Source organism: Parus major, chromosome 1A (genome assembly GCF_001522545.3).
Source record: "Parus major isolate Abel chromosome 1A, Parus_major1.1, whole genome shotgun sequence".
NCBI lineage: Eukaryota > Metazoa > Chordata > Aves > Passeriformes > Paridae > Parus > Parus major.
The window spans coordinates 19,319,060-19,332,689 of record NC_031773.1 but is presented as its reverse complement, the minus strand read 5'-3'; the positions used below and the strand labels follow the sequence as shown (position 1 = coordinate 19,332,689).

Sequence of the window (13,630 nt, the reverse complement as noted above, 5' to 3'; positions counted from 1 at the left end):
AGGCTCCGTGGCTTTAAAAGCCTCTTCCAGTCATTACTGCCAACTCATGTACATCTGATTAATTAAAATATCAAAACAACTAAGGGATTTAACAGCGAAATGCACATTTAACTACAATAAAAAGTTCACAACTAAGTCTGTAAAAATTTATGCAATGAATAACACTCTGTAGGTTATTTTTTAATTATTAAACCAACTTCTTTGCACTTAACTGGAGGAAAACAATTTTAAAAAAACACATATTTTGCATGCCTTTTAACAACAGAAAGAATGTCTTCAGATGGGCTTTAACATTTCACTTCTGTGAAAGGGGCATTATAGCTTACAAAGCTAATGATCCTGTAAAAAAAATTTTAAAAAAGCTTTGAAATTATTTAATCCATAAAATACCACAATATAATGGAATTAATTATGAGTTTTGATAATTCTTATAAATTGAGCAGCATGATTATCTGCACTTTGTTAAGTGCATTACCATATTAGGTAAAATAATTAGTCATATAACTCAATTTACTGGCCCTAGCAAATGTTGTAATGTGCCTCACAGCAAATCCAATATGCCAGCAGAATGTATGACAATGCACGTGGCATGCAGACATACTGCCTTCATCTGGCTCCTGTCTGCACACAGCAGAAAAAGGGGGCTCAGTTTGTGCTTTATTCCCCTTATCCATGGGAACTCTGCAAAGTCACCAAAGACATGGGCAAGCTCTGACAAGTTCTGTAGCCTCCCATTCTACCATGAAAGCAGGGTTTCATGGTACTCATACCAAACTTCAGCTTAAACTTCTGTAAAATGAAGGTTGCTTATTTCCTGGGGCTACAAAATACCCTTCCCTCTCATTGTTTTGGGGCCTAAGATGTTCCAGGATTTGCGTGCTGTATCAAAGGGATCCATACAGAAGGTACATAGACACCCACCCATCCACCCAACCTCAAAATAAAGGGAAATAGGTTAACAGGAAAATAGGAATCACTACAAAAAATAAAGAATGTAGCCACAAGTTTAGTTCAGACTTTTTGTTCCCATTTATAAAAAAAATTAGATCACGATTTGGTACTCCTGCAAACAGGTGTGGTTGATCTTACCTTAGAGAGCATTAACATCCTTGGGATTAATTACATCATATAATTCTCATGGATCACTTAATGATATTTAAACATTCCCAGCATAAGTGTTTGTAGGAATCATAAAGGTGTTGAGATATTTTTGTTTTTCTTAGCCCTCCATTGCTCCCCTAACACCTACAAATTACACAGATGCATGCATTTCAATGGATTCAGTCCTCAGTTTTGAAATCTACGACCCCCTTGCTCCTGTTTTTGCAAGGGGGTTGAAATTTTGTTCTTCTCTCTGTGAAAACCTGATCACAGCACTTCAGCAAGCATCCCAAGGAGAAGGTGACTTAGGAAGGCACGTGAAGGGCAATCTGCATTCCTGTATGCTCCTGTAGAGTATGCTCCGGATGGATGTAGCAGGAAAATTTTGGGATGCGTACAGACACAGCAACGCAGGGATTTATCTACATGACACCTGTGCTACTCAAGGGTATTGTTTTGTAACTCATTCTCTTGATTAATTGTCTAGTCAAAATATCCTGCTTTTATGAAGAATATTAAAGACAGACTGCCATTTTTGTTAGAACGTCAGCATTTTAAACAATTAGTTCTCTTTCAGCATCTTCTAGAAAGTGATGAAAAGTCTTTAATCATTATGTATTTAAGAAAGTAGATGAATAAACAACTCTGTTTTCATCATACAAAACTCTGTCCTTGAGAGGACCTAAGAAACACTTTGTTTTCTGGCAAGAGAAATAAAAATTACCTTTTTTCATAAGTTGTAAGTTTTCACAGTATGCATATTTCTGCCATCCCAGTTTAAAGTGGTGGTATCACAGCTTGCAATTTGCATAAAAATCATGCATTTATAACAGAAAAAAAACAATGCAGGAGTCTTTCCAAATATTAGCGATGTGTACGCATATGCCTGTTTTTTCTGAAAAAAAAATAAGAGCAATTCTTTGAAATACTATTCTTTGAACAGAATTCTCTGGAACTCTGTGGAAAGTTCATTAGGTAACAGAATTGAGAGAATGACTTGTACCTGAAGGGTTACCCCTGTCTGAACATCCAAGAGAGAGCTGTTACTGCTAAGCTACCCTGCTGCATGTTTAATAGCAAACACGTCCTTACTGTGACTCAGGGCACAATATGGGCCCCTGCCCTTCAACAACAGAAAGAAAATAAGTAAAATGAAGACAAAAATATCTCTTTGACATTTACAATCAGACATTCTTTGCATTTAATCTTGCAAGAATCCTGTCAGCATTGTAACATTCAACTCAGTCTACCCTTCTGCATCATTCAGAAGAGCAAAGCTCAAGAATCTCGTGTTAGCATGGCATATTAAAAATAACAGCCAGTGACAACACAAACAGTAGAACAAATAGGGAAAGTCATAAAGGAATAAAATGAGAAGTGAAAATACCACTGGTAAAGCCCAGAACATGTTGAAATTTACCAAAACATGAAGGAAGAAAGATAGTGGGCATCTCCTATTATCACCTACCTACTATTGAGGTAGATATATCACAGTACAGTAAATAACAATGGGCATAAAGCCATGCATCTATTACATAAACATTGAATGATGAATAGCAGTTTTCTTGCTTTGCTTTCCCAGATATCCATAGGACTGCCCAGGAAAGTAGACTGTATATCATGTACACACACCATTTACTAAGAACATTTAGTCTATGGAAGGAAGAATAAATAATTATTCAGTAGAATTAATGTTTATGATTTTTTTTTTCTGATAGATATTACTATTCAGACAAAATTATTGAAAAATCTTGAAAACAAAATCTCAGTTGCATTTGTTCATTTTTTCTTTTTAATATCAGAAGGCATAATTGCAAAACCATCAGATTAAATATTCATTTTCTGTTTCATTTTATAGCTTTCAAAAATAAAATTATAATGAAATCTGAACAAAATATGCTTCAGCTGTAATACAGCAGTTTGTACAAAAATCATAATGCAATTTCCCTCTGTCTCAATTCATAAACTATCAGTTGTCAAGAGTTTTGAAGAAAGAGAAATTCCAAGTTTCATTTAGGGCTAATCTAATATTTGAAAGACCATGGGCCATGTGACTGAGTCAGTGGCTTTATGTGCAGCTGGACGATAACAAAAATTCAACTTAGCAAAGTTTCTAGCCTTCAGCCTCAAACTACCAGTACCACAGGCTCAGGAGCAGATATGATCCTATACAGTTTAAAGCACCTTGAAGAATAAATGCATTCAGTAGAGGCATACATTTATAATGTAAATTCAAATTTCTCTGCATTCTGCTCTTAGTTCTTAGATAGTATGAAGCAGTAGTTACTACCAAAACTGATAAATCAGTTTTACATAAAGAATATTAACATTCATAATAAAGTTTTTAGAAGATTTTTGGACAAACAGTTAGAAATTGAGAAGTGGGGAGAGGGAAGGGACTCCTGAGGATCAAAAACAATGAGCAGAAGGAATAGAAAGAAACAGTGAAAACTCATCACTAGAAAAGGCTAACAAGCATGTGCTCTAGAAATGCCTACTAGGTTTTGATTTGTATAACACAATTCACTTCAAAAGAAGAGGGAGTGTATTGAACAGAAAGATTGGAAATTTTGAAAACGGTATACGCTTATTTGAAATAAACAAGAGCAGAGAGAAGAGACAAAGTATTCACAAAGATAGATAAACAAGTATGACATAGAAAAATATTGACTACTGACAAATACAGTGGAGAACAGGCTGGCAGAAATACCTGGAATTGTTCACACACATCATTGGGTTCTAAATCAGCTGTTGCCATTTGTTAATAAACTTTGAGTGTCAGAACAGATTGCTTTTGGAAATAATTTGTTTGATACCCAGGAGCCAAAAGCAAAAGCTTACAATTTGTCAGGTTACATAAAGATTTGGGCTGGGAATAAAAATGAGATTACAATGACACTACATAAATCAACAGTAAAGCTTTACTTGGAGTGTTCAGTCGTGGCTACTACACAGTTTAACAGAGATATAAATGAAATAAAGAATCCAGGAAGTGACAACAAAAATCATTTAACTGCAGTTACTCCATATCTTATAACCCAGAGTCAAGTAAGAGGGCACACTATGGAGGAGGTTAACTGGATTCTCCTGTATACCATTTGTAGCATCCAAACAAAAGAATATTTAACAAGTCAGGTTAAGACGGTAACAGAAAGAAATTATAATGGATATAAATTTTCATGCTTCAAGAAATCTAAGAATCAACCATTAAATACCTGGAGTTACAGAACACTCCTTGGATAAGTATTTCTGCCAGTGACTATAAGTAAGATTTTGGTGTCTTTCTGTCCTATGTATTGAGGCCACCAGTGGAGACAAGGTATTGACTCACAGTGTCTGGTTCAGTCTGACAGTGCCAGTGCTTCATTGTTTTAATGGCAGCCACAGATCACAAAAGAGTTGATACTAAGAGCATATTGCTAATATCAATCATGATGCATTGCTCACACGATTTTTAAAACTTACAGTTCTCCAGGTAGAAAGCAAAGCCTTCTAAAAATGCTAAATATTTAAAACTAATAGAAACCATTTCAAGACAAAAAGCATAGAGACAAAAGAAATCTTAGAAACCCAAGAGCCTCAACAATTTTTCTTTATCAGGTGTACCTTCTTAACATGAATAAGACTGATTCTAGACTATAGAAGACCCTGAGATTGGCTCAGCTGGTGAGAGCATGATTCTAATAACACCAAGGCTTTGAAGGCCCAATCCCTGCACAGGCCATTCACTTAAGAAATTGATTCACTGGTCCTTCCAACTCAGAATACTCTTTGATATCAGAAAAAGTTCTTCCTGATAGGAGCGTAACCAAGACTATAATTCAAATGCTGTGAACCCTTTGGTATGTTAACAAAAGGATCATGTAAATACAGCCCGAGTCCATGTCACCGTGGGCCTTCCAGTCAGTTTTACTCAGATGGTGCCCTTAAATACAGGCTTTCCTTACAAAAGTGTGTTCATGCTGGGAAACCAAAACCATTAAATGTTGTCAAAGTTCACTCACACAGGCTCTGATCTAGGTTATGCCATAGTCTGCCTGTTTGACCCCTGGTCATTCATACAGTTGCAATACAGAAGGTGCTTGGCTGAACTGTGTGTGAAAACAAGCTTTCTGCACAAGTGACAATAACAGAAGTTTATGTTAAAAAAAAATAAAGGACAGAGGAACTCAGTTCTTGATAAAGGAGTGGAAAAATCTCACTTATGGCAAAATCTGTAAAGCTTCTGGGACTTATTATTAAGAAATTTTTTTTTAAAATAATTTTTAAACAATTAAGACAACCACCATGGAAGATAAGCTGTCCATTTTTTTTCCAATAGTTCTCCTCTCTCGTTCACCACAGAATTCATAATACAAAAACAAAGCAAGGATAGCTTTATTCAGATCACAAATCCTACTGGGCATCCTTGATGATTATCCTTCTGGTGTCCACTTTACAAATACTTTTCCTTAACACAAAAAAAATCTACTGGTATTAATTGAGTTAAAATCACCTTCCTGTTAATGGGACTGTGAGAAATTTGGTCATAAACAACTAGAATAACTGCATTTTGATTTAGACATTTCCTAACTTTGCTTTCACATGAGTTTTTTAATGATGTGGGAATTGTTTGCTTTTGGACTCCTAGCAAAAAAAAAAGTCACTAAGTCTGTGAGGAGCTACTAACTCAATGGCAGCACATGCCAATACACAGAAGAGCAGCACTTGAGAAATTTTATTCCTGTCATCTCAGTGATCAAATGACACATTAAAACCTATATATTTATCTTCCTTTTTATTTCAGAAATTTCAATAACTGTTTATATGGCCAGAAAAGATCCTTCGTAATCATAGATGTCTCGAGCATAGTATGGACTACAGTTTAAGCAATGATTTCTAAATTTGGCCTTTTCTTTTAGAAAGATCTTACCTAATGATTTAAACCTCAAATAAATATACCACTATCCCTTAGTACTTTTAAGATGTCTGTTCATATCTAGTATTAAAAAAGCACACCTTACATCTTATTTTAAATGGTTTCCCTAAAACTACTGACTTCAGATTATAGACACTAAGGCTTTCCAGTCTGCAAGGAAGAAAGTGCTCCTCATTTGAAAAAAACAGTTTTCTTCAGGAAAAAGTATGTTCATTATGGGCATCACACACTATATTTCAACAAAAATATTTTTGTTGAGTCTAATTTTTAATCTAATAATACTATTTGCTGAAAATTAGTATAACTTTTTTTTATTTATACATTTTAAAAATTTAATTAGATATAATGAGTAGGAGATTTGAAATGGCTACAAACAAGCCACAGCACTGATGAAATAAACTTTCCTGTACATCTTTATTATTCTTTGAATTTGTGTTCACAACCAATGCAAACATCTGGTGATCACATGAAGCAAAAGGAAGAAAAAAGTCCTGCTACAGAGACCTCCGTAGTACTTATGGTACTACTGCTAATGTGCATCCTATAGGACATCTTAAAAGTGCCTTAAGTAATTGACTGAAGAAGAAACACCTCAAGAGTATTAAAGTTTCTATTCCACCAATTACTGGAGGGTCAGAGAGCATACACAGAAAGTATGCTTACTGCTCCGAGATATCTCTCTAAAACTATAGAGAAAAAAATAATTATAGCTAAAGAATATAACATTGATTAGCACCACTGAGAGAAATTAAAATAGTCCTTCATTTTAAATCCCTAGAAATTATACTGTTCTTTATCAGGTACTAATTGGTACAAATATTAAAAACTGCCTGAGCAATTTTCAAGCTTTTGCAATATTAATACCTACCATCTGATTTTGTAATTTTTCAACATTACTTTGAAGTTCCTGTAGCCAATTATATAGTGTTATTATTAATTACAGCTTGCAGCTTGAAATACAGTGCTATCAATAGAGTTTTATCTGCATAAATATGAAAATAAAACTTAAAATTGAATTAAACTGTTTACCCTTAGTGAGGGTATGTTAGAATATTATTAGTTGTGAAAATTAATTTTTTATGCCTGAAAACAGACTTTAAAGCAGAAATATCTCTGGGGAATAGGTTATATTTCATGTATTGTATTTCTTTCATCTTCATGTTGCAAGATTTTTTAATCTTCTATTAAACACTATCTTGGGGGTGTGGGAGAAGTCCATTCATCTTACTTAACAAAATGCAAAAAGCTTTAGCATTATATGAAACATAGGCAGAGATTGCTTCAGGAAATGTGAACTAATCTTAACAGTAACCCATCTTATTTCTAAATTATCAACCAAAATCTGAGTGGATAGGAAATGTTAAGAGTCCTTAAATTTTATTTTCCTGCTCAGAGCTTCCTTGACACTTCCCAATAGACTTCCACTTTCTCCAACGAAAATTTGAAGTCCAAATATTGTGAAAGGTAATTCTGCCTCTCTGGAGACATTCAAAACCTACCTGGACATATTCCTCTGTAACCTGCTCTAGGCAACCCTGCCTTGGAAGGGGGTTGGACTAGATGATCCTCAGAATTACTTCTAACCCTAACTATTCCGTGATTCTTCCATGAAGAAGAAATCCAATAACTTGGATAAAAGCAGAGGTACAATGCACAACTGTAAACACCCTGAAAGAACTGACAAGAGACAAACATGATTTAAAAACCATGTCAAAGAAATGTCACAGACCATTGCCTATGTAAACAAAATATAGCTACCTGTGTTGAAGTCAGAAACAATCAAAGTCGCTGTAGCATTCACTCATCACATTTATTCATTACCATTAATATATAGTTTTCACTGTCACTGTAAGGATACAATATTATGAAAGATCATAAGGGAATTGTAATCCTGCCTCAGAAAAATGCTGTTAACTGCAATGTACCAATATAAAAGGAACAGGTGAAACTACAGAACCTTGCTCCTAAAAACATGTATTCAAGGTCGCACACTGATATTAAGTGCATCATTCTCTTCTGGAATAAAGCTGCTACAAAGCTGTTAATTTGACAAGTCAAAGATAAAAAAATGCTCTTTGATTAAATGCTCTTTACTCTCTTCTTTTGTTGGGGTTCTAAAGCAAGATTCTTTATACTTCTGTCAAGCCATGCAAAATCAACTTACAAGCAAAAAGGGGCAAGAGGTGGTGAAGTTTCTCACCTGTTCTTAGTGATCTGCTTCACTACCTGTCTTTATCATTTCTACCTCTTCTTCTGAGAGTTTCATAAGTGCTTCACTGCCAGTACTTATCAGCAGTTGACCAATAGTGGCAAATAAGATTTGTCATGTAGCATTTCATATATTATTTGTAGATTTGTTACATTTTCCAGTACAAACATCGCACTGGGCAAGTATTCTAGTATTCTGAACTCAAATAGATAAAGAAATTTGTCTGAATACAGAGGTTTTGTATTTTGGGAAAAAGAAAAAAAGGAAAACCATCCCATGATTTTCTCTCTAATGGTAAATTCATTTGGATTCATTGGTAATAACAGGCAAAATGAACCATTAAAATAAAGTTGGATCAGAAACTTTCCAACATTTATTTGGTCAAAGATAATGAACAGAAAGTAAATAGAAGACTAATATTTAGCACGACAGTTTAATGAAGACTTGGTAAAATGTGCTTCCTTTTTTCCCCATTTTAATTTGTATCAGTGAGTCAAGTTTCAGTTTAATGCTTAAACTCTTAAGCAATTAGTATGAATTCATTCCTTTGGTCAATGTACCAAAATGATTTGATCATGATGTCAAACTGATTACAGTTGTATCATTAACTTTTTAATGGGAGTAGAAAATTCTATAAATTTAATCATTGTCTTCAAACAATGTGTGGAAGAATGAGTTGGAATAATCTCCTTCCAATCGTTGTCATGTAAAATATTTAATTTTCAGTTCTTCTTTGTCCCAGACAGGATCTTTGTCATTAAAATGAGAGCAGATTTTGATATGTAATATATTTGGTGACATGTCAGGGTGGCACCACTTTGACCTTTTCAGTTTTCTACATTTCATTTAGAGCCTGTTTCTTCCTTTTGCTTTTATTACTGATCAAGAAATAGAAGTTGAATAGAGGGCCAATCAAACTGGAAATTAAAGACAAAGGGTCAAAAATTATATTAAATAAGTACTTTAAATTAATCTGTCTATTAAAATTAGGTAAAACCCTAGCCCTTTTTCCACTCCCCTTTAAAACACAATAAAAATAATGAACCAGAGAAATGAGCTTTCCTATGTATATTTTCAAATCTGCTACCTCACATGTCCTCTCATACACTACATTTTTTTCAGAAATTAACATATCAATACTTTTTACATCCTTTTCTCAATTGTTTTGCTTTTCATTATGCTGATCTTCACATTCATTTTGCTTCCAGTAGTTGGCTACTTATCTTAAGCAGGACATGAAGCGCTCAGCAAGGAGTTGAGCTGTCCTATACATTTGAATGCCAGCTGCACAAGAGGCACAGTGTCCCAGTTAAGTTCTCTTAACTCACAGTTTATTAACACAGACCTGTCCAGTTTCGCTGTTGTGTGCAGACTTAAACTAAGATTTTTGTAAACCTATGTAGACTCAGACCTCATAGTTAGATACTATTCAGTTTCCATTTTAAAAGCATTTCCGGCCCTATGGCTCAGATGAAAAGTCTGAAGACAGTGGATAATAGGATCAAGCTGGAAGGGACATTAAGAAATCATCCATTCCACCTCCCAGCCCCAAGCAAGAGCTAAGTACACTTACATAACCACTGGGCAGGTGTTAGTCTAATACATTTTTGCAGATCCTTATCAATGGAGGCTCCAAAATGTCCCCAAGCAAGCTGGTAAAATATTTAATGTCTTAAATATTAAAAGGGGCTTTCTTCAAACCTAGACAGAATCATGCTAGAGATAAATTCCATTCTTTCTCTGTACATACACTGTATTTAGATGAACAAGTGGTCCTCTACATTTCTGCAAAAGACTATTTGAAAACATTATTTTCTATCACCTCTTCTTAGTCAACTCTTCTTCAGGTGAACTAAGCCACCCTGATCAGCAGTTCCTCACAGACCACATTTTTGAGATTTTGTATTTGTTCTTGCCTGCTTGAGGAGTTTCACCTCTTCTGAAGTGAGGGACAAAACCTGTACTGAATCAAAATGATGTTCCACAACTGACAGACAAATTGGAGGATCACTCCAATTATTTTACAGATGGTATGTCCACCTGCATGTTCCATTAAACAATGTATGAGAAATGTATGTTATAATTTACTATCATCCCTGCATCATTTTTTAAAATAGTATTTTCTGACCAGTCTGTCTGAATTCCTCATTGTATAGGTCCTTCTTGCAGAAGCCAAATGCCTTGTTGGTGTCTTAAATTTGTCCTTTTCCAGACAGTGTTTTCAGATTTGGACTCTAAGGATTTCTTCTAGATGCTCTCATAGTCCTAGTTTTAGTCCTTGAGACCTTAAAGTAACCTCCAGATATTACAGTAATCTTCATTCCAAGTCTATCTGGGCTAAACATGAAAATATTGGCTAGTACCTGATCCAGCTTAAACAATTGCCCAATAACACACAACACATTCTTTCAGTTAAACAGAAATCATTACTAATTGCTCTCTGAGAAAAGTTTTCTAAATGGGTCTGCATCCAGCCTATTTACACCTAGATCACAATTGCCAGATTTGCTCAGGAGAATACTGTATGTGACAATTGAGATAACACTACAAAATTTGAGAGATGTGACACATCAAGTGCTTTTTCTCCAGCTATAAGCTGTTATCCTGTCAAAGAAAATTATTAGATGGATTTGATACTATTTGTTCTTAACAATTCTGCACAGGTTATCAATCATTTCCCTGTGGTTACATATGATTTCCCTGATTGTTTACCTGAGTATTTTTCTAGGAAATAAAAATTACTTGTCTGTCCTGCCTCCCTCTGCTTTCTTCCTTCAGAACCATTAGAGTCCCTGATAACTACAATAGTTGGTAAATTGCTGGGAGCACAAAGGTTACCAAAAATCAAGTTTTCTAATAGAAAACATAAATCTCAAGGGGAAAAAAAATCAAACCACTAATCACAACTTATCATGCTTTTTGGTGTTACACTGATCTTGTAATGTTTAGGACACCTACTCATAATTTTAACTGCTTTGGATACACAATCCTGTTAATAATATTTATTTATCTTATTCATGTTAATTATTTATCAAACTACAATGGTCTTCTTTATTACAGGATCAATGAAGATCCAGCTAACACAAACTCAAGTAATTGTGGTTATAATGTAATTACGGTTTTTGCTTGCACCCATCTGAAGTTCTCTCACAGTCCTGGAAATGGAAAGCAGTAGAAAGTCCCATATTTTATTTGCTGGCTTTCAGAACTCAGAACTAGCTGTGTTGCAGATGGTTTCATGAAAAGATGATTTTTCAGCCAATGAATTCAGTGAGTGTCTGGAGAAGCCAATCTACTTGCCATAGACGAACCATTTATTTTAAATATGAACTGTGAAAGAATTATCCATGCCTTTGCTAACCCCAGAACAAAGCAACGTACAGTAGACAGCTTTGGCTCTCCCATGAAGACAGCTAGGAGCTGACAGCCATGATCAGAAGCTAGAAAAAAAGTTTATCAGTTAAACAAGCGAGCATATTACATACACTGGTTCCCTGATTTCAAGAATGGCTGTAATTTTCCTCTACAACCAAGTTCTTGCAAGTAATCACTTACCTTTATGGTTCAAGCATAAGTACCTGAAACACACATATGCCTTCCTATATGAAAGAGATGCTCTCCATATTCACATGCAGTAAGTGGAAGTGGAAGATAGTATCATATTTTCTCATCCAGGTTGATTCTAAAGAACTGGAGTTTATATGTACATGCCCTGAAAGTCTAATCTAGTAGATTAACCCAGACTTCCTGTCCCAGAAAGGACAGGAAAATTGTTTGTGGAGGGAGGGGAAGGCTATGAAAGAGGGTGGAATTGGTCTTTCACCAAGTACAGCATTAAATGACAACATTTAATGCTGTACTTGGTGAAAGACCAATTCCACCCTCTTTCAAACCACCTGCTACTCATCATCTTATTCCTTGGTGTACAAAACCTACTGTTCCTGAGAAACAGCCATTTTTTTTCAGGCCAGAAAAAAACTATGGAGATGTGAAGAAAAAAAAAATTAAAAGCATCACAGGGACTTAAATATACTTCTCATAGTGCCTGTATTTGTACAGCATATTTTATTATGAAGGAAAAATGGCAAGCTTATGTCTTTTACTTCAGAGTGGAGGGCTTTTGCTGTTTTTAAAATTCATCAAAATTAAAACCGCTAGGTTTATCCATGCTGGAACACGGAAAAAGCTCTCACTGGACCATAATTCTTAAGATGAATCAAAAATTGCATTTCCTCAAATCTGGCTGTAGTCCAGCATGTGGTTCCTTTTTGCCCCTAAGTCATCAAGGAGCTGCCCCTTTCCAAAAGGGTCAAGAGATAAATATTTTTTGCCTCTCTTTTTAAATTGCTGCCAGAATTGCCACCTTGGCAGACATGCAAGAAGCAAAATCACCCACTTGAGTCCAGGTAACACAGCCCTGAGTGTTCTGACCACCTAATCAGCGATGCTCTGCGACTCTGCAGCTATAAATACCGAACCTGATGAACTCACACTCACCGATTTCTCTGGAGATCTGGGTGAACGCCTCCACACCACTCTCTCCGTAGTTGCCTTCGGAAGCCAGCGTTGAGACGTAGTTCCAGCCAAGGGCCGTCACGATGTCAACCATGGCCTGCGCTTGGTAGGAGTCTGGCGGGACCACTCGAGAGAAGAAGTCGTACCTGGTGTTATCGCTCAGTTCTGGAGCTGTAGATGCATAGCTGATTTGAGGTATCTGCAAACAGAATGACAAGTCATGCAAGCCAATCTAATAACATTTTACAGTACACACTTGTACGTTTGAAAGGCTTGTAATAGATTATACACAGGCATTGTGCGGAACCAAATATCTCGGTTTAATTAAATCAGCTGATCAGAAAGCGTCTCGGATTTTGTATAATGTCAGTCAAGCCTTATTGTGTAATGCTCTCACCAAGAAATAATGCATTCTGCTTTGGTCCAGATGTCACGATTCTTGACATGTAAACATAACAACTTCTTTTTTTATTCTGGCCCTAATAGAAACAAATGGAGTAAAAATAAATGGGACAAAAGAAAAATGTCTTACTATTTATACAGAAAATGAAAAGGTCAGTTATGAAGACTGTGATTCTTTAAATTTGACAAGTAAAATGTAGATTATTTCCATTTCTTTATTTATGTTCAGGAAAATGTGTGTTCCCATTTTATAACTATTTTTCAAGCTTTCTCTGCCACAGGTTTTTCATTTTCCAGTTTAAATAGTTCATTTTGTATAATTTAAGAACATGAAGCCTATGTATTAAATAGCAAAAGTTATCTGATGAAAAAAAAACCCCACACCTAAAAAAATTTCCTGTACATGACATCCATACACAGAATGAGAAAAGTTACAAGGATGGTAAATTTTGTAGAAGACACCTCAAGATTCTTAGTGGAAATGA

The 13,630-nt window shown here is 35.3% G+C and overlaps 1 protein-coding gene across 4 annotated transcripts in view; it reads right to left on the bottom strand.

Annotated features, from left to right (window-relative positions):
• The window catches only part of GRM8 (glutamate metabotropic receptor 8), a 307,818-nt gene that overhangs the window by 231,833 nt on the left and 62,355 nt on the right, over nt 1-13,630 (bottom strand). For all 4 annotated transcript variants that reach the window (XM_015627896.2, XM_015627894.2, XM_033514645.1 and 1 more), the window contains exon 3: nt 12,726-12,942. In XM_015627896.2, the coding sequence (XP_015483382.1) occupies nt 12,726-12,942 (217 nt within the window). The remainder of the gene's footprint in view (nt 1-12,725; nt 12,943-13,630) is intronic.